The 20,343-nt window shown below is 37.6% G+C and overlaps 1 protein-coding gene across 2 annotated transcripts in view; it reads right to left on the minus strand.

Moving 5' to 3' along the window:
• Wdr70 (WD repeat domain 70) overlaps positions 1-20,343 on the minus strand; it is a 223,620-nt gene that overhangs the window by 169,440 nt on the left and 33,837 nt on the right. For both annotated transcript variants that reach the window (XM_013018678.1, XM_013018676.1), the window contains 2 exons: positions 14,643-14,702; positions 12,249-12,382 (listed from right to left, as the gene is read on the minus strand). In XM_013018678.1, the coding sequence (XP_012874132.1) occupies positions 12,249-12,382; positions 14,643-14,702 (194 nt within the window). The remainder of the gene's footprint in view (positions 1-12,248; positions 12,383-14,642; positions 14,703-20,343) is intronic.

Below are 20,343 nucleotides of genomic sequence, written 5' to 3' on the forward strand. Positions count from 1 at the left end.
TAGCTCAAGTGGTAGAGCGCTCGCCTTGAGCTGAAGAGCTGAGGGACAGCGCCCAGGCCCAGAGTTCAAGCCCCACGGCCGAAAAAAAAAAAAAAAACATGTGTGGAAATAAAGCAATGAAATTCCCCTTCCTTGTATAACTATTGTAAGCTAATAAAACAGAATTATCCAGAAAGTTTACGTTTATATTTATCCAATGAAAGTGATAAGATCCAGGACAGACATGTAATTCCAGCTACAGGGGAAGAAGAAATAGGAAGATTTGTTTTTGTTTTGTTTTTCCTTTAAAAAAAGAAAGAAAGAACTAGAGGGGAAAAAAGAAGAAATAGGAAGATGGAGGTCTGAGGCTGGCCCCAAGGCATAAAGTACAAGGCCCAAGATGCAAAATGGCAAAAAAAGGCTGGGAATATAGCAAAAGTGATACCATAACTGCATAGCAAGTGTGACACTGAGTTCAAACCCTAGCACTGTGAAACAAAAAAGTATTCATATCCATAATTTATTTTATATTCTCTTAATAAAGATATATTCTATTAAAAATATATTCTCTTAGGCTGGGAATGTGGCTTAGTAGTAGAGTACTTGCCTAGCATGCATGAAGTTCTGTGTTTAATTCCTCACCACCACATAAACAGAAAAAGCTGGAAGTGGCACTGTGGTTCAAGCAGTAGAGTGCTACTCTTGAACAAAAAGAAGCTCAGGGACAGTGCCCAGGCCCTGAGTTCAAGCCCCAGTACTGGTAATGACTACCTAATGATATATGAAAATTATCTAATCTTACCACTTATCAGAAAAATTCAAAATAAATCAATATCACTACATATTTACCAAAAAAATCTTAAATTTAAGAGGTTGATAATGCAAAGTGTTGAGATAAATACGCAGTATGGTATTTATTGTTGAGTATACATCAGATAAACTGAAATCATTTTCAGAATCTAATAAGTTCTAAAGCAGAACATATGCATTACCTATGACCCAGCAATTCCACTCCCTAGTATAACGCCAACAGAAATATCTTTTTTTTTTTTTTGTCGGTCATGGGACTTGAACTCTGGGCTTGGGCACTGTCTCTGCACTCTTCAGCTAAAGGCAAGCGTTCTACCACTTGAGCCACAGTACCACTTCCAGTATCCTAGTGACTTATTGGAGATAAGAGTCTCTCAGACTTCCCTGCCCAGGCTTGCTTTGAACCACAATCCTCAAATCTCAACCTCCTGAGTAGCTAGGATTACAGGTGTGAGCCACTGGCGCCCGGGTTAGAAATATCTTTTAGACATCTCCAAGAGTATGCTCAACAAACATGTTCATAGGAACCCTAAGATGGAAATAATGACAATGTCCATAGAACAATAAATAATAAGGCATATATTGTTATAGAGTTAAATGCATAAATCAATTAAAATTAACTTATTGTTGCTATATAAAATATAGATAAATCTTACAAGTATAATCAAGTAAAAGCAGCAAGACAAGAATACATGCTGCGTTTGTCTAAGTAACATTCCAATACAGGCAAAAGTAATCTGTGGTATAAGGAATCAGAATGTGGAAGGCAGGTGGAGTATCTAGGAAGAACACGGCAAGTACTATTAATACTATAAGCTGACGCCTCTACAGGGGTGGAAATTATTGGGATGTGTACACTATGATGAGCAATCCAGATACAATCTAATGATCAATATATTTCCTTCCTTCCTTCCTTCTTTCCTTCCTTTTGTGTACATCTCAGGGCCTGGACACTGTCACTGAGCTCCATTTTGTTTTTCCTTAAGGCCAGAACTGGCCACTTGAGCCACCGCTTCACTTCCAGCTTTTTGGCAGTTAATGGGAGACAAGAGCCCCACAGGCTTTCCTGGTGCTAGTTTTTTGTTTTTGTTTTTGTTTTTTTTTTGGTCGTGGGGCCTAAACTCTGGGCCTGGGCGCTGTCCCTCAGCTCTTCAGCTCAAGACTAACGCTCTACCACTTGAGCCTCAGCCCCACTTCTGGCTTTTTCTGCTTATGTGGTGCTGAGGAATTGAACCTAGGGCCTCATGCATGTAAAGCAAGCACTCTAAAACTGAGCCACCTTCCCAGCCCATGTGCTAGTTTTGAATTGTAGTCCTCAGATCTTAGCCTCCTGAGTGCTAGAATTACAAGCATAGCCAAAGGTATCCAGTGATTGATGTACTTTCTAAATGTTGTTTTAACTTAAAATTATAAAAACAATGACAAGCATCTGAGGCACTTTTACATTAAGGCCTTTAACTCAGCAAACAGAACATCAAACAAGCACATTTCTTAACGGCCACAAACTGCTCAGAACAATCTAAGAAAATGAAGTAGATGTAATAATGTTCACACTTTAAAATTGTTTTGATGCTTAGAGCTGGGGATGATGCTCAGGGGTAGGGCACTTACCTAGCACACCTAAATTGTTTTGATGCTTAAATAAGTTATCGCTCAGTTTGCTTGTTTGTTGGTTAATTGGGTAGTTGGTTGGTGATATTGCACTTTGAACTCAGGGCCTCAGGCTTAAGCTACCTGCCTATTTAGCTAGCACCTTATCATTTTAATTCACACCTCCATAATCAGCTTTTCTGGTTATTTTGGAGATGAGTCTCTTTTCTGCTCAGCTCTGCATTGAACCATGGTCCTTTAGATACCAGAGACCCTGGTACCCAACTGCATAATTCAGTTTTTAATATTTATGTGAAAAAAATCCTATTTACCCACTATCAAATAATTTGATATCCATAAATTAACCTAAAAAGATTTTTATACTATAAAAGGTAAATTTTTATTCATTAAAAAGTAATTTAATCAAAAATGTACATGCAGAAGAATGGTCATTATAAATACAGGAAGCATAAATATTATCAAATATTGGAAAGCACAAAATGTCCAGAAATAGAAGACTATTAGGATTGGGGTTGTCAAGCAACAAATTGCAAAGAAAAACTTGGTTTACTTTAGGGACTATTTATTTACTTAGGGAGGTTATTTAAAGGTCAAATGAGCCAAAGGCTCAAGACTGTAATCCTAGCTAAGAGGAAAACTGGGACTTGAAGGATTGAGGTTCAAAGCCAGCCCAAGAAGAAAAGTCCAATAAATCTGTCTCCAATTAACTAGCCAAATGCCAGACTGGAAACATAGAGCAAGTAGTAGAACACCAGCTATGAGTAAAAAAGCCCATTAGTCAAAATAAAATAAGTCCAATTAAGTCAAACAATAGAATACTAAAAAAGCTATTATCCAGGCTCCACACAGAGTTATCATTCCTTAGTTTTAAGCAATGTGACAACTGCTCTGAGGGAGTACACTGAGGGAGACACACAAATAACTACTCTTCAGTATCTGCTGCTCAAGTCTGACTTGCCCCTGTATGATTCAAATATTCTGCTTCTGCTTCTGTTGCTCAGCTAATTTACCTCTACACTTCCCACTATTTATTTAAGCTTTCTGCTGCCACATGTCTTCAAGTGCATCAGTTACTCATACTTTGTTTTCTCTATGATAAATTTTCACTACTGCTTCTGTCTACTTCCTTATCAATGTGTAACACCCAAAGTCCTAAGAAAACAGAGCAGCCAGGCACCAGTGGCTCATGCCTGTACTTCTAGCTACTCAAGAGACTGAGATCTGATATCTGATGATCATGGTTCCAAAGCCAGCCCAGGAAGAAAAATACATTAACCACTCCAATTAACCAGAAAAAAAAAAAAAGCCAGAAGTAAAGCTGTGGTTGAAGTGGTAGAGCACTAGCCTTGAGCAAAAGAAGCTCAGGGACAATGCCCAAACCCAGAGTTCAAGCCCCAGGACTGGCATAAAAACAAAACAAAACAAAACAAAAAAACTACAGTATCAAAGTCAATTCTCAGACAATACAGTTGACCTCAGTTAGGACAGGCTCAACCAGCAGACATTTTTGAAAGCATAAGTACAGTTTATCAAGAAAATACTTTGTAGATATATCTTACTAACACCCAGCTATGGCCATCATATATATATATATATATGTATATATAAATATACATATGTATACATATATATATATATGTATATATATATATATTATATGTATACATATGTATATATACACTATATATGTATATATTATATATGTATATGCATATGTATATATCACAAATAGATTTCATGTTTGGCCTTAGATCAAATACACAGGATATCTCAACATTTGTATGTAAATATTTCAAAATCTGAGAAATTCTGGAATATCAAACACTCTTTGTCCCAAGTTTTTCACATAAGGGATACTCAACATGTAGTTATTCATCCCATGCAGTAGGAATGCATACAATTTGAAAGAAAGGTGGGGGAGGGAGGTTATATGAGGAGGGATGGAAGGGAAAGAAGAAGGGAAGGAGAGAGGGAGGAAAGAAGAGGGAGATGGAAACAGAGAAGGTGAAAAAATACATGTTTTAAACTAGAAATAATTATAAAATTTTTGCAAACTTAAAACATCTACTGGGATTATACGATGAAAAGAAAGAAAAAAAAAACAAGGAAAGCTATCACATCAGTAATTATGCCCTAACCCTTAATGTGATAGTGCTGTGAGATGAGGTTTTTGGCAAGCAATAAAGTATAAAGGAAGTAATGAGGGTGGAGTATGAGGGTGAGATTAGAAAGAAAGAGGAAGAGGAAGAATAGCCTACCAAGTTCTAACTTCATAGAGCAGAGAAGGGGTGTGGGAAGAAAAACGAATCAGCAAGAAGATGGCCATCTGCAAACATGCCTTCATCAAGAAATTAATCAGCCATCAGTTTACCCTTGGTCGTTCAGCCTCCAGAAGTATGAAAAACACAGAGCAATGATCTGGTACAACTCTGAATGGCCCTAAGATTTTTGGAGTAGTAAATGACCACTGACTTCAACATACATCAACCCCTAACTGGAGTCAGGCTGTTCTTTGAAACTTAAAAGCCAACCAGTGACATCTCACTATTCATGAAAGTCCTAAGTAACATCTTCTGATATGACTATATTTTTTTCTGTAATGAAAATATATTCAGTGCAGTCATCTTTCAAATATCTAGCTGCAGGGGCTGGGAAGTTGGCCCAGTGGTAGGGTGCTTCCCTCATGTGCATAAGGCCCTGGGTTTGATTCCTCAGCACTACATAGGCAGAAAAAAGCTGGAAATAGCACTGTAGCTCAAGTGGTAGAGTGCTAGCCTTGAGCTGAAGAGCTGAAGGACAGCGCCCAGGCCCAGAGTTCAGCTCCTATGAATGACAAAAAAAAAAAATCTAGTTACACCTTCTGAAGATATTGCTATAGCTTCTCTATTAGCACTTGGCATGTCATCTTGTGATTTTTTTTTGGGGGGGGGTCCGGTCGTGGGGCCTGAACTCTGGGCGAGGGCACTGTCACTCAGCTCTTCAGCTCAAGGCTAGCACTCTACCACTTGAGCCACAGCGCCACTTCTGGCTTTTTTCTTTTTGCTTATGTGGTGCTGAGGAATCGAACCCAGGGCCTCAGGCATGCAAGGTAAGCACTCTACCACTGAGCCACCTTCCCAGCCCCCCATCTTGTGATTTTTTTGTAGGTGTGCTAGTCCTGGACTTGAACACAGAGCTGGACACTATCCCTGAGCTTTTGTGCCATAACTCCATTTTTCTTGCTTTTTGGTGATTAATTGGAAACAGAGTGTCTCATGGATTTTTCCTGCACATGCTAGCTTTGAATTACAATCCTCAGATCTCAGCCTGCTGAGTAGCTAGAATTACACACCTGAGCCTTCAGTGCCTGGCTTTTCATCTTGTACTTTTTTTTTTTTTTTTTGGGTCCAGTTGTGGGGCCTGAACTCTGGGCCTGGGCGCTGTCCCTCAGCTCTTCAGCTCAAGGCTAGCGCTCTACCTCTTGAGCCACAGGGCCACTTCCAGCTTTTTTTTTCTTTTTGCTTATGTGGTGCTGGGAATCGAACCCAGGGCCTCAGGCATGCAAGGCAAGCGCTCTACCACTGAGCCACCTTCCCAGACCCATCTTGTACTTTTATGTACTAGAGATGGCTTCTTTCCTTAATCTTTCTACCACCTGTGGACTTCTGCAGTTTCTCTCAGCCTTCATAGAAATGAAGAGAGTTGGGGTCTTGTTTTGGGTTGGGACATAACTCACAAAGCTCTGTGGCTTAAGAGAATATCTGATCTTCTATATAGACCATAAAAACTTTCTCCATTATCAGCAATAAGGTTGATTTGCTTTCTGATTACTTGTGTCAGTTATAGTATCACAATTTAATTTCCCAGTACTGAATAAGTAGGTTTCCTTCTATTCACAAGAGGCTTAACTTTCAACTTACACCAGCTTTTGATATGCCTTAATTATTTCTAGCTTTTCACTTAAAGTGAGAAACCTGCATCTCTTCCTTTCACAGGGTTATAAGGAGACCTAATTTGAATGTGCTAAGGAAAGAGATGGAGAACAGCAGTCAGTGGAGCAATCAAAACATATATTTATTGATTAGATTTCCTATCCTGGGACATTAAAAATGCACCTAAATAAATAATTATAACAGTAATATCAAAGATCATCAACCACAGATCATTAGAACAGATATAATAATTATAAAAAATATTGAAACATTGCAAGAACTATCAAAATGTGGCACTAATGTCAAGTGAGTACAAATGTTGGCAAAATGGTTTCTGTAGGCTTGCTCAACATAGGATTGTTACAAAACTTTAATATGTTGAAAAGAAAAAAATGTGTGTGTGTGTGTATGTGTGTGTGTGTATGCTATCTCTGAAATGTAATAAAGCAAATAAAACCTTTACAGGTATGCTATAAAGTACTCAGACTTGGGTACTTTATTACATCATAGAAAATAGACAAATACAGCAACTAAGGAACTTAATTTTTAAACTTACTTGAACTTAAATAATTATATGTAGCTAGAGGCTACATATGAAAGTCTCAATTTTAGAACAACTTTAGAAGATCCTTAGTGTTTAATAATTTAGATGAAGAATAAATTACGAGGCAAAAGGTTATGTAAAAATAAAAAACTTCATTAAATCTGTTAAAATTCATTTAGACACGAATGCTACAAGTAATAGATACAGATAGATAAGATAGAGATGTATATATATATATCCCTAAATGTAACTGTGAGTCACAAATAGAAATGACTTCTGAAGTAAACTCAAGTAAAAATTTCTTATTCACCATGTTTTAAAATCATCTTCAACATATTTCAGTGATGGCATCATAGTCTATCACCACAAAGCAATGGTAAAAGTATATGGTCACAACTATCTTTCTCTTCATTGAGAAATCCCAAAGTAAATATGAATGAGAAGTAAACAAACTAACATTTTGAAAAGATAATTCATAAACCAGTAACTTACTTACTAAGGGCTAACAAAAAGGTAAGAAATGGATATGTTAAAAAAAAAAAGCTTTAAAAAAGCTAGTAATTCATTAAAATTTTGTCTTTGAGGAGCAGAATATATAGAAAAAAGTTAAAACTCATGTCTATCTGGTCAGAGCACAACAAATTTATTCTTTCTGGCTGATTCCTAAATCCAAGTCATATTTTTCTACACAGCCACCACTAATTAGCAACTCCTGTTCCAAATTTACAATGATCATACTAAATATGTGGACAGTTTAGCTGATAGTTTTTTAAATACTTATTCTTCAAACAGCCATTCTTAATGTATTAATCAACAGTGATTCCAATGGTAAAGACAATCAAAGAAATATGTGAACCAGGTACTGGAGGCTGTAATCTTAGCTGCCTAAGAAAGCTGAGACCTAGAGAATATGGGTTCAAAGCCAGCTCAGGCAGAAAAGTCTGTGAGACTCCATCTCCAATGAATTCGCAAAACAATGAACTAGATGTGTAAGTCAAATGGTAGAGTACCAGATGATAGCTTAAGAGAGAGAGCATTCAAGGCATTGAATTCAAACCCCAGCACTGGTATAATCAAAAAAATCTGAGGGACTCCGAAATTAGAATGTGTGACAATATGAGGCATTTTACACTACAGCATCCAATATCAATATATCAAGAAACTACAAACCAGATTCCCATAAGATTAAACAAATGAAGGATAGGTGAATGCAGTCATAATATTTAATGTATATATGTGAAAAAGGAACTAGGAAAATGGAGGGGGATGGTTGAGATTCAGAGAGACAGAGAGATTATGAAAGAGTATCAATGATCAAGACGCATTGTACTCATAAACTGACAGGCTAAATTGAAACTTATTTGTACAACTACTTAAAGATAACTAATAATAGTAATAATAATGAAGAATGAAGCTTAGAAAAGCTAAGATAGAACTTTTTCCCAAGAGGCTTCCAAAAAACAAAAGACTGACAGCATGAAATCCTTAGCAAACTTCTGGCCTGAAACACAAATTTAAATGTACTGGGAAGTACATAATGGATTTTAAGTTTGTCAATATCTTATTTTTAAAAGCTTCCTATTTGACTATGTGTACCAAATGTTTATTTATTGCCTGTCAGTTCCAAATTTTCCCTTCACTGCCTGGCTCTGTGAAAATGGATTTCAGTCTATGAAATAATACTTTGCTATTTGGCATTTGCTGGAAGGTGTTGAAAAACTATTACAGGAGAAAAAGGTTTTCATTCCAGAGTTTAGTGCTGCTCTTGGAAGGCTTCTGTACTGTACATAGATTTTTCCAATGTCCATCTCCAGCAGCATGTACCATTTTGTTCCACATCAGGTTCCTGGAGTACATACTAGTCAGAAGTACCCAATTGATTCTCCAGCACATTACTCAAGCAATGTTATAGCAAAATGACTCTGGCAAGATAGATTTCTGGAACAGTTTGGCCATCAAAGCACCACAATCACTCCTTCAGTGATTCACAGCCATGTCTTCTCAGAAAAGGATCTCAGTCCTGGAGGATCTTCTTTTAATGCTGTAACTCAAATGCAGGTGTAGAAGATGTTTGTTTTACCTTCTATACCTATATACTTTACATTTCCTGTACTTTTTACCAGTAAATCTGTCACTACTCAAACTACTACTATAGTTAGCAAATCTTCATATGAAAGTTTTTGTGTTCAAAATTCATGACTTCTTTAGCATAATTAGATTTTTATTGACAGATAAAATTTCAGGCAATCAGGAACTGTGAAAATTATAGCTTAGACCAATTTGGATTTTTATATATAACATGCCAGATCTGTAATAATTAGAAAGTTCAGACTGCTTAGACAAAGTCTTTATAGAAAACTAGTTCATAGGACATATTTTTGTTAACAGTACCCCCATATGAGGGAAGTGTTAATTTTCTTCACTAATCATAAGAGATTAAGTAGCAGGGAGCCAGTGGCTCACGCCTATAATCCTAGCTACTCAGGAGGTTGAGATGTGAGGATGCAGTTCAAAGCCAGCCCTGGCAAGAAAATCCTGAGACTCTTATCTCCATCCAATAAACCACTCAGAAAACCAGAAGTGGCACAGTGGCTCAGGTGGTAGAGCGCTAGCCTTGAGCTGAAGAGCTGAGGGACAGCATTCAGGCCCAGAGTTCAAGCCTTATGAACAACAAAAAAAAAAGAGAGAGAGAGATTAAGTATTAGTGGTCACTGCTTAGTCTGGTGACTACTTTTTGTTTTAAAAGGGAAATGACCATCTTAAAAATAGCAATGTTTAAGAAGAGAGAGTAGAAATAATCAGTGGCTCAATTTCACTGGCTACTCTACCAAATTGCTGTTTACATCTGGAGCAAAACTTAAAATTTCAGCAATGCCAAATTATTATTCCCTTTGCTCTTTAGCTATATAGGAAAACTTTTAATATTTCTCCCTCAGTTTTCCATGTGCTTGCTGTAGTCTACTTTGCCAAGATAAAAATGAAATGTTTAGTATCAAGCTCAACATTCCTCTCCCATTTCACTCTTAATTCGGCTAGCTACAGAGTTAAAAGGATAGGATTAGGAGTCATTAGACACAGTACTAAAGAGAATTAAAGGGCTTGTTCAAGGAGTATAACATCTGCTCCTCAAATTCCTGCCTAAACAACTAAGATTCCGATCAAAGAGAAGAAAGAGAAAGCCAGTCTGACAGTAAACTGGAGTCATGAGGAAGTAAATATTCTCTAGGGAGTAACTCTAACACCAGAGGAAGGCTTAGTGACATTGCACAATTCTTTCTGTGAAGCTATTCATGATAGGGAGTGTATGTCTGTAAGTGGAGGGGAGTGGGAAGGTGAAGATTGAGGATGCTTTCAAGTAGTTTTTGTTTGGCTAGCAAAACAAGTTGGGACATGCAAAACAGATAAACACAGCTGTCTGAGGCTGTCACTTGGGCCCCAGCAGCCGAGGTGTCCTGCAATAGTAAAAAACGTACCAGAATATGAATCAAGAGTCCAGGGACACAAATTCTCTCTCTGCTAACTAGCTGTGTGGTAATGACCAACCCCTTCAACTTCCACTCTTTTTATTCTATGAAAAGTCAGAAGAGACTAGATAACAGGCGACAGAAAGAACTGAGCACAAAGCTCATGTTCTATTGGTATAACTTTGCTGAGTCCTAGTTTCCTTCACTATTAAAAACAAAAACAGAAGAATAATCATTTATAGGATTAACATAAGGGTTAAAAATAATATATTCAAACTGCATACCACTGGCTCATGTCTGTAATCTTAAACTACCTATGCTGGGATCTGAGGATCATAGTTTAAAACCGCAAGCAGAAAAGTCCATGAGACTCCTATCTCCAATTAACTATCAAAAAGCTATAAGCGGGCTGGGAAGGTAGCTCAGTGGTAGAGCGCTTGCCTTGAATGTGTGAAGCCCTGGGTTTGATTCCTCAGCACCACATAAGCAGAAAAAGCCGGAAGTGGTGCTGTGGCTCAAGTGGTAGAGCGCTAGCCTTGGGCTGAAGAGCTGAGGGACAGTGCCCAGGCTCAGATTTCAGGCCCTACAGCTGACAAAAAAAAAAAAGCTAGAAGCAAAACTGTGGTTCAAGTGGTAGAGTGCTAGCCCTGAGCACAAAAGAGACAGCTACTAGGCCCTGAGTTCAGACTTTCAAACTCCAGCATACACACACACACACACACACACACACAAAGACATCCTGAAGCAAGTAGTTACTAGAGGTTACTAGTGTAACCTCTAAGATCAGTTTATTATATAGTACAATCATCCTTCATTCATGGGGAATGAATCAAAATCTGGAGATGCCCAAGTCCCTTATAAAAATATGGGAGTTGGGAATGTAGCTTAGTGGTAGAGTACTTGCCTAGCATGCATGAAGCCCTCACTACCACATAAATAGAAATTCCTCACTACCACATAAATAGAAAAAGCTACAAATGGCGCTGTGGCTCAGTGGTAGAGATAGCCTTGAACAAAAGATAAAAGGGAAAATAAACAATATTCTGAAAAATACAATACAGTTATTTAAGAAAAAAACAAAAACAAAAAACTGCCATGCACTAGTAACTCATTCCTCTAATCCTAGCTACTCAGAAGACTGAGATCTGAGGGTCAAAGATCTCATGGGCAGAAAAGCCAAGGACTGTTCTCCAATTAATCAGTAAAAAGCCAGGATAGAGTATGGCTCAAGTAGCACAGTGCCATCACAAAGAACAAAGCTGAATTAGAGCATGAAGCCCTGCGTTCCAAGGGGGAAAAGTAAGAGACAAAAAAAGCTTCAGATTAGTCAAAACCAGAGATGAAAAGGTAGCTAATGCCTGCAATTTATATAAAGTCTTTTGTGATATAATGCTAGCTGAACATACGAGGACAATGCTGCATGAATCAGCATATGAAAACTAGATTAGTATACGTCAGACACAAAAAACATAATACTACACAGTATATAAACTGAAGCATTTTAAAATAAATAAACATGGTAAGTAACAATTTTTAAACAGAAGTGTTTCTAAAGACCAAAGACAACCAGGGATGGTAATGATCACCTATAATCCCAGAACTCAGGAGACAGGCGAAGGATTGCGAATTTAGGGCAGATCTGGACTATACATTAAGTTCCAAGCCAGCATATAGTTAGACCTCATCTCAGACCAAAAAAACAAAGCAAAACAAAACAAAGACTTAAAATGTGTTTAAAATCTAGGTTTATAAACTAAAAGGAAGATGTATAAGGCTTATTTTACTTTTATTTGAACAATGGAGGTAGTCATATAAATGTATTTTGGTATAAATCATTATAAATAGAATTAAAATGACAACAGCACGGTCCCATTATCTTCAAGTATGAGAAAATTAAGTCAAATATGACAATATTTAGCAAATACATACCACTCGCAAGGCTGAAGAGACCGAAATGCCTTAAAAGAAGCATCCATTCCAGCAAAATCCCAAAATTTAACATCATAGTCATATCCTCCAGTCACCAAACGGGCCCCTGAGGGATCCAGGCCCAAAGCAGAGACCTTTTCAAAAACAAAACAGAAAAAAATGCCAAAAATATGTACCTACTTAGAGAAAAAACACTCCATAGTCTATTACAATCCTAAATTTTATTTCCTAATCTCAACTTCTCTATCCTATAGGCCCTGAAAAACAGATCATAATCTAATGCTATTTGTGAAAAGTGGGAATGGATGGCACCTTGTATACTCTTTAACTTTGATATTACAAGTATTATTTCTTCTGAAATAAAGAAAATTACTTTTATTCTAATTGACAATTTTTGTTCAACTTAACCATGTACTCAGAATGGCTATCACCAGAATTCCATATAATAAATTAAGTTGCTTTTAGTAAGGAGAAAAATCTCACAAATAATTTCACTTTCTCAAAATCCAATCTTGAGGAATCTTTTCAAGACAATTTAACTTATATCTATATTAAGATAGAACAATTGAATGAAGACTACATGAATCTAAAGACCATGAGCATGAGCTGGGAATGTAGCTCTGTAGCTCTAGCATAAGCAAGGTCCTGGTTTTGAACCCTGACATCTCTTATACAATAATAAATTAAGTTACGAAAGTGATTATAAAATGAGAACATTCAGAAATCTATTAACAAGGTAGAAATTATCTTGTGTATCTGGTTATCAATGTTTACCACAATAAAATAGCAATAAATCTTTTCTTTATTTTTTTGTGGGGCTTGAACTCTGGGCTTAGGCGCTGTCCCTCAGCTCTTCAGCTCAAGGCAAGCGCTCTGCCTTTTGAGCAACAGCGCCACTTCTGGTTTTCTAGTGGTTTATTTGAGATAAGAGTCTCATGGACTTTCCTTGCCTGGGCTGGCTTTGAACCATAACTTCCAATCTCAGCCTCCTCAGTAGCTAGGATTACAGGAGTGAGCCACCGGCGCCCGGCTAGCAATAAATCTTTTTTAAGTAAGCCAGGCACTGTGTAATCCTAGCTATTTGGGAGGTAGAGATTGAGGTAATTACAATTCAAGGCCAATCCACCAAATTACATGGCAACCAATGGCTTCACATAATTGCATATACCAGTTATCCCAGCTATGAGGGATATACAATGCTGGGTGGAGTGTACCTGTTACCCTCAATGACAGGGAAAAACAAGTAGGCCAGGCTGATTAGGGCATAAAGCATGAGCCTGCCTTGAAAATAACCAAGGCAAAAAAGGAGCTGGAGGTGTGGCTCAAATGGTAGAACAAATGGTTCAAGTAGCAGGTATGTATACACATATACATACACATATGCATATATATACGCATACATATATATAAACAATATTTACCAAAGAAAACATTTTGTGAGATGATACTATTTTAACATCCACAACCATTAATTTTATCATTTCTGGATCTATCTCCATTTAATGACATTTATCCTCTCACTTTAAGAAGTGTTTTCTGGGGCTGTGAAGATGGCTCAGTGGTAGAATGCTTGCCTTGCATGCCTGAGGCCCTGGGTTTGATTCCTTAGCACCACATAAAGCAAAATGAAAAAAGCCGGAAGTGGCGCTGTGGCTCAAGTGGTAGAGCTCTAGCCTTGAGCTGAAGAGCTGAGGGACAGCGCCCAGGCCGAGTTCAGGCCCCACGACCGGACCCAAAAAAAAAAATGTTTTCTTCTTAAAGGGTAGTTTCATTGAAAAGGAAAAGTAAAGCAATGTTTTTATTCTTTCATTTCTACATTTCACTCAATCAACTAACACTTTTTAGTGATCTTACAATAAGACACAACAGCTTCTTACATCTCAAATGCTTTATATTTATCTTTAAATAATATAAGTAGAGAAACAGGATAAAAATGCAATCTACATGCTAAGTAATATAATCTTAGACTCCTGTAGTGGCCAAATTTTATATCTTATCTCAACACTGGAAAGTAAACAAATGCATACATTTTACTAATACAGAAATACAATTAAGGTTACTAAAAAATTTTCCCACAGCATTTAAAACACAATTATATTTCAGTTTCATGTCTTCCATGTTCTAATATTAAAGAGAAGAGGTTTTTAAAGCCAACAACAACATTGACAATAAGTATTCCATTTAAAGGCAAGGCAATGACTATTTTAACTGAATATAAAAGTAATCTATTTTTCATAATAGCTGCAGCTTCTATTACATCAGCTGAGTGTATAATACGGTCTTATTTAAAGAAAATATGTTCCATGTTCCACTTTTCCTTGCTAGTTAGAAAACCAAATATTTTAAACTTACTGTTTTAGCTGTTAGTTAGAAAAATAAATATTTTAAACTTACTGTTTTAGTGCCATGTTTCAGGGTTATTTCATGGGAGTCAGGAATCTTTTGGACAGGATTCTGAAACAGGAAAATCCCGTATCAATGAGCAAACAAGCATATTTGGGAGAAACTAAATGTCACACTTGCATGAAATACGTAATTTTTGAGGGACAGGTGAAAATGTTGAAAGGGGTGACATTGATCAAGATATACTGTATTTATAAACTGCTCTGGTAAATGGCAAGTACTCTGTACAATTACTTAAACACAATAATAAAAAGAAACATTTTTTTAATTGCATCACTGACTTCTTTTCTTTTTTTGTGACAATCTCAGGGCTTGGTCACAGACCTGGGCGCTGTACTTGAGCTTTTTTGTTCAAGGCTAGCATTCTACCACTTGAGCCACAGCTCTACTTCCAGTGTTTTGGTGGTTAATTGGAGGCAAAAGTCTCAAGGACTTTCCTGCTCAGGCTGGCTTTGACCTGTAATCTTCAGATCCAAACATCCTGAGACATATAAGCCACCAGTAATATTTCTTGAATAAATAAACAAGTCACTGTGAATGCCCTGGAATACTTTTCAAAAGGCCTACACACTCGACCTTTCAATAACATGGTGATTATTTATCTTCTCTATTTAGCTATTTCCTGCAAATAACAATCAAAAAGACAGGAAAGCTACAATGTGTGAGTCTACCTCTGTATCTCATTAATCATATTATTAACTCAGGAACACTTTGACTCTCAGTTTCCTCATTGGCAAACCAAGGATAATAGCATTTGTCCCATAGGTTACTGTGACGATAAGTGTATAAAACTACTCATGGCACAGTCTTTAATACATGACACACCATTTATACATATACACATGTATGTATTTATGTGTATAATCACATTACATTGAAATTTTTAAATTTTACATTCAAATTTCAGATGAATGACTATGACCATGAAGAAAAATAGTGCTATCACATCAAATCAGCCTAAGTGACAGGCAGTGGAAAGTTACAGATTAATACAAGAAAGCTGGGTACTGGTGGCTCACACCTATAATCCTAGCTACTCAGGAGGCTGATATCTGAAGATCGAAGTTGGAAGCCAGCTGCGACAGGAAAGTCCGTGAGACTCTCATAGTCAATTAATCACAGAAAAAGCTGGAAGTGGCTAGTAGAGTGCTAGTCTTGAGCAAAAGGTGCTCAGCCCAGACCAGCAAAAGAAAAATAAAAAAAGATAGGAGAAATTTCAAGGTAAAATTATTACACACCAGGCTAACAATAGATTTAAAATCACAATAACAGAGAAATAAAGTTAGCTTTGTTTTAGACTGTTTACATCTGAGAAGTTACTACAGTTCATTATTCCACAGATTCAGGAAGGAGGAAGCAGGAAACCAGGAGGGCACTGGACAAGAGCAATAAACAGCTGAGGAAATTTCAGTTAATTTCAAGACAAGGATAGTTCTTTCTTTTTTTTTTTTTAGGGGGGGGGTCCAGTCGTGGGGCCTGAGCTCTGGGCCTGGGTGCTGTCCCGCAGTTCTTCAGCTCAAGGCTAGCGCTCTACCACTTGAGCCACAGTGCCACTTCTGGCTTTCTTCTTTATGCTTATGTGGTGTTGAGGAATCGAACCCAGGGCCTCATGCATGCAAGGCAAGTGCTCTACCACTGAGCCACCTTCCCAGCCCCAAGACAAGAATATTTCTATAGGGTTTACTATACTTTAGAAAATGCTACGTGTGCCTACTGTAGAGATCAATATTTCAAATTCAAAAATAATTTCAATGTACACTAATACAACCACTTTGGAAAGAGGTCTGAAGGTACCTCAGAAAGCTAAATATAGACCTTCCTAGCCATACCACTCCTAGCTATCTACCGTGAGCAACAGGAACCAGGATACAAGGACACATGCACCTCCATGTTCATTGCTGCACTCTTCACAATAGACAAGATATGGAAGCCCAGACACCCCACATCCATTTGGATGAATGGATCCAAAACCTGTAGTAGCTATATACAATGGAAAATTATGTAGCCATTAGAAAGGACAAAATAATGGCATTTGCAGGGAAATGGATGGAATTAGAACAAATGAGCAAGATAAGCCAAGATCAGAGAGACAAATAGCACATGCTCTCCCTGATATGTGGATATTAAATTCAAAATGCAAGGAGATATGATAAAGTAAACAGGACTCGAGAAACAAAGGATCTCCACTCAATTTGTTTCATTTCTAAATGACTCCATGTTCTTGACCACACATATGGTATATATATGAGCACATCTGAGGGAAGCTAGGAGAAGGATACAAAATCAGAAGTAAACAGGGAAAAATATACAACAGAGGGGCCCATCAGCTGCACTGGACATTGATGAAAATGAACTAAGCAACTAAAGGGCAGCGATAGGAGGGAGGGAATGAGAGGTAACGAGGAAACAGTTTACACTAAGCAAAAGGAAAGAAATATACTTATCATCCAATGTGGAAGAAATAGCATTCACAAACACTACAGACCATGATAATGACAACTTGCCTTGTGAAGGTTAAAATGTGTTTGTGACTTTAAGTATCACTATCTCACAATACTGTAAAATTTGAGAAGTTTATGTGATCAATCTCAATAAAAAAGTATTTAAAAATAAGTGGCGCTGGGGCTGGGAAGTTGGCTCAGTGGTAGAGCGCTTGCCTTGCATGCCTGAGGCCCTGGGTTCGATTCCTCAGCACCATATAAGCAAAAAGAAAAAAAAGCCGGAAGTGGCGCTGTGGCTCAAGTGGTAGAGTGCTAGCCTTGAGCTGAAGAGCTGAGGGAGGACAGCGCCCAGGCCCAGAGTTCAGGCCCCACAACTGGACCAAAAAAAAAAATAATAAGTGGCGCTGTAGCTCAAGTGGTAGAGCGCTCGCCTTGAGTTGAAGAGCTGAGGGACAACGCCCAGGCCCAGAGTTCAAGCCCCACGACCGACAAAAAAAAAAAAAAAGTATTTAAAAATAATAATTTCAAAGTTAAATGAATTTTAGGCTATCTCTGCATTGAATGATATAAGCCACTGAAAACTTGTGCGTAAATACTAAAGAGCAGATGAAATATTATCCTTTGAGAAGAATTATGTAGTTCGTCTTACTTCATAAATAAAAACTATCTTATCACTCAACAAACAGAAACACTGTCATCAAAACAGCTGGCATGAAAATTATTTCATTTAATTCAATGAAGTATGTACCTTTATAGAAATAATTCCTAATGTTTAAAAGAAGAAACAAGGGGCTAGGAAGGTGGCTCAGTGGTAGAGCGCTTGCCTTGCATGCCTGAGGCCCTGGGTTCAATTCCTCAGCACCACATAAGCAAAAGGATAAAAGCCGGAAGTGGCGCTGTGGCTCAAGTGGTAGAGCGCTAGCCTTGAGCTGAAGAGCTGAGGGACAGCACCCAGGCCCAGAGTTCAGGCCCCACGACCGGACCCAAAATAAATAAATAAATAATAAAAGAAGAAACAAAAAACAGAATTTGTTTCGGGAGCTGGGAATGTGGCTTACTAGTAGAGTGCTTAGTAGTAGCATGCATGAAGTCCAGGGGTTAATTCCTCAGTACCACAAAAACAGAAAAGGCTGGTGCTGTGGCTTAAGAGGTAGAGTGCTGGGGCTGGGAAGGTGGCTCAGTGGTAGAGCACTTGCCTTGCATGCTCAAGGCCCTGGGTTCGATTCCTCAGCACCACATAAACAAAAAATTAAAAAAAGCCAGAAGTGGCGCTGTGGCTCAAGTGGTAGAGCGCTAGCCTTGAGCTGAAGAGCTGAGGGACAGTCCCCAGGCCCAGAGTTCAGGCCCCACGACCGGACCCAAAGAAAAGAAAAAAAAAAGAGGTAGAGTGCTAGTCTACCTCTTAAGCGCTCTACACTGAGCCACCTTCCCAGCCCCAGGACTGGCTAAAAAGAAAAAAAAAATGTGTTTTGGTGTTTTTATTTTGGTTGTTTGTTTTGTTTTTGCATTTAAACTCAGGGCTTTCCCCTGATTTTGATGTACACCTCTCTCCCTTTTCTCCACTGTTTTATTTTTTTGAGACAGCGTCTCATTTCCTGCCCAGGCAAAAATCTAGCCCACTGACCTATTTTAGGCTTATTATCATAGCTAGGATAATAAGTGTGAACCATTGTACCCAGCTTGGTTGAAGAGGGGTAGGGCAAACTTTTCACCCTATGCTGGTCTCAAACTATAATCCTCTCAGCTCCTCAAATAGCCAAAATTACAATCATGAGCCACCAGTGCCCAGCTGAGAATACAGAACTTTGAATTTACATTGGGAGTTAATTAAATGTTTAAGTAAATGTTTTTTAATTTAAAATCAAAGTTTTACTGGAAATCACATAGGATATGACTCATAAAAAGCCCATATATTTGGTACAACTAAACCAACTAAAATAGTGCAATCCATCCTTTGGTAGCATATCATATTTGATGATGACTGTTCTTTTTCCAGAACTTTCACTAATGACTTTTGAAATATGGCTTAGTGTGAAATTTGCCAAAACAGTAAAATATTTTCAAGATCTTGCTGCCAAGGAACATCATGAACTAAATTATTTCAATAAGTAATTTACTATCAGAATTCATAATGGAAAAGATACCACTTCTTGTTTGGCTTTAGTTTTAAATGCCAACAAAAGGATTATTTCCCAAGCTCTTTGGTCTTCTGTCCCAAAACAACAATGATAGTAAACATCTGGTCAAACATGAGCAATTCTATCTGATAAACATCCTCATAGTGTTTTCAAAAGACTTATAAATCATAAACAACCATTCAGGAATAAAGTCCTAAGTTTTATATGTGCACTACTATAAACTATAATAAAAAAGTCTACCCAATAACAAAGACCTATCACAGACTTGCTAGGAATTTATGACAGAAAATGAGGATTGCCAAAGGGAAGCTTGGAAATGATTACTCTTTTCTCCCATAAATTACCTAGGTTATAGCTGCCAGTGCAGGACTAGAATTAGAATCAAATCTAATATAATGTTAATTCAGTTTGATGACTGAATTAACATTAATTTACTTACTCATTTAATCACCAGTTATATAATCATGTAACACTTATTATTTAATTATAAACCATACACCAAGTACAACAGTTATATTAAAGGCAACAGACCAGTAACAAAGACTGCTCGCTAAAACTGTGAAGTCCATTGTCAGCAAAACAAGTAGGCAAATGAAAATGTCACAAACACTATGACAGAAGTACACACAGCATTCAGTGCTCAATTCTACTCAGAAGAAGGAAAGGTTGCTTAGAAGATTGATATTTGAGATTCTTGTAAAAAATAATAGAGATTTTCTAGAGGAATGTGGATAGCATCTTGGAAACAGTAACATGAATTTAACATTTTCTAAACTTCAAATACTTTTTTCTGACTAGTTAAAATTGCTAGGGAGAAAAAGGAGTAATGAAAGAAATATGTGCAAATCATACATACTAAAACAGGCTAATATCCTGAATATACTTTTTTTAACTCCTATAACTCAGCAATAAAACAATCAGATTCAAAAATGGACAATAGAGGGCTGGGAAGGTGGCTCAGTGGTAGAGCGCTTGCCTTGCATGCCTGAGGCCCTGAGTTCGATTCCCAGCACCACAGAAGCAAAAAGAAAAAAGCCGGAAGTGGCACTGTGGCTCAAGTGGTAGAGCGCTAGCCTTGAGCTGAAGAGCTGAAGGACAGCGCCCAGGCCCAGA

Source organism: Dipodomys ordii, unplaced genomic scaffold (assembly GCF_000151885.1).
Source record: "Dipodomys ordii isolate 6190 unplaced genomic scaffold, Dord_2.0 Scaffold41, whole genome shotgun sequence".
Taxonomy (NCBI): domain Eukaryota; kingdom Metazoa; phylum Chordata; class Mammalia; order Rodentia; family Heteromyidae; genus Dipodomys; species Dipodomys ordii.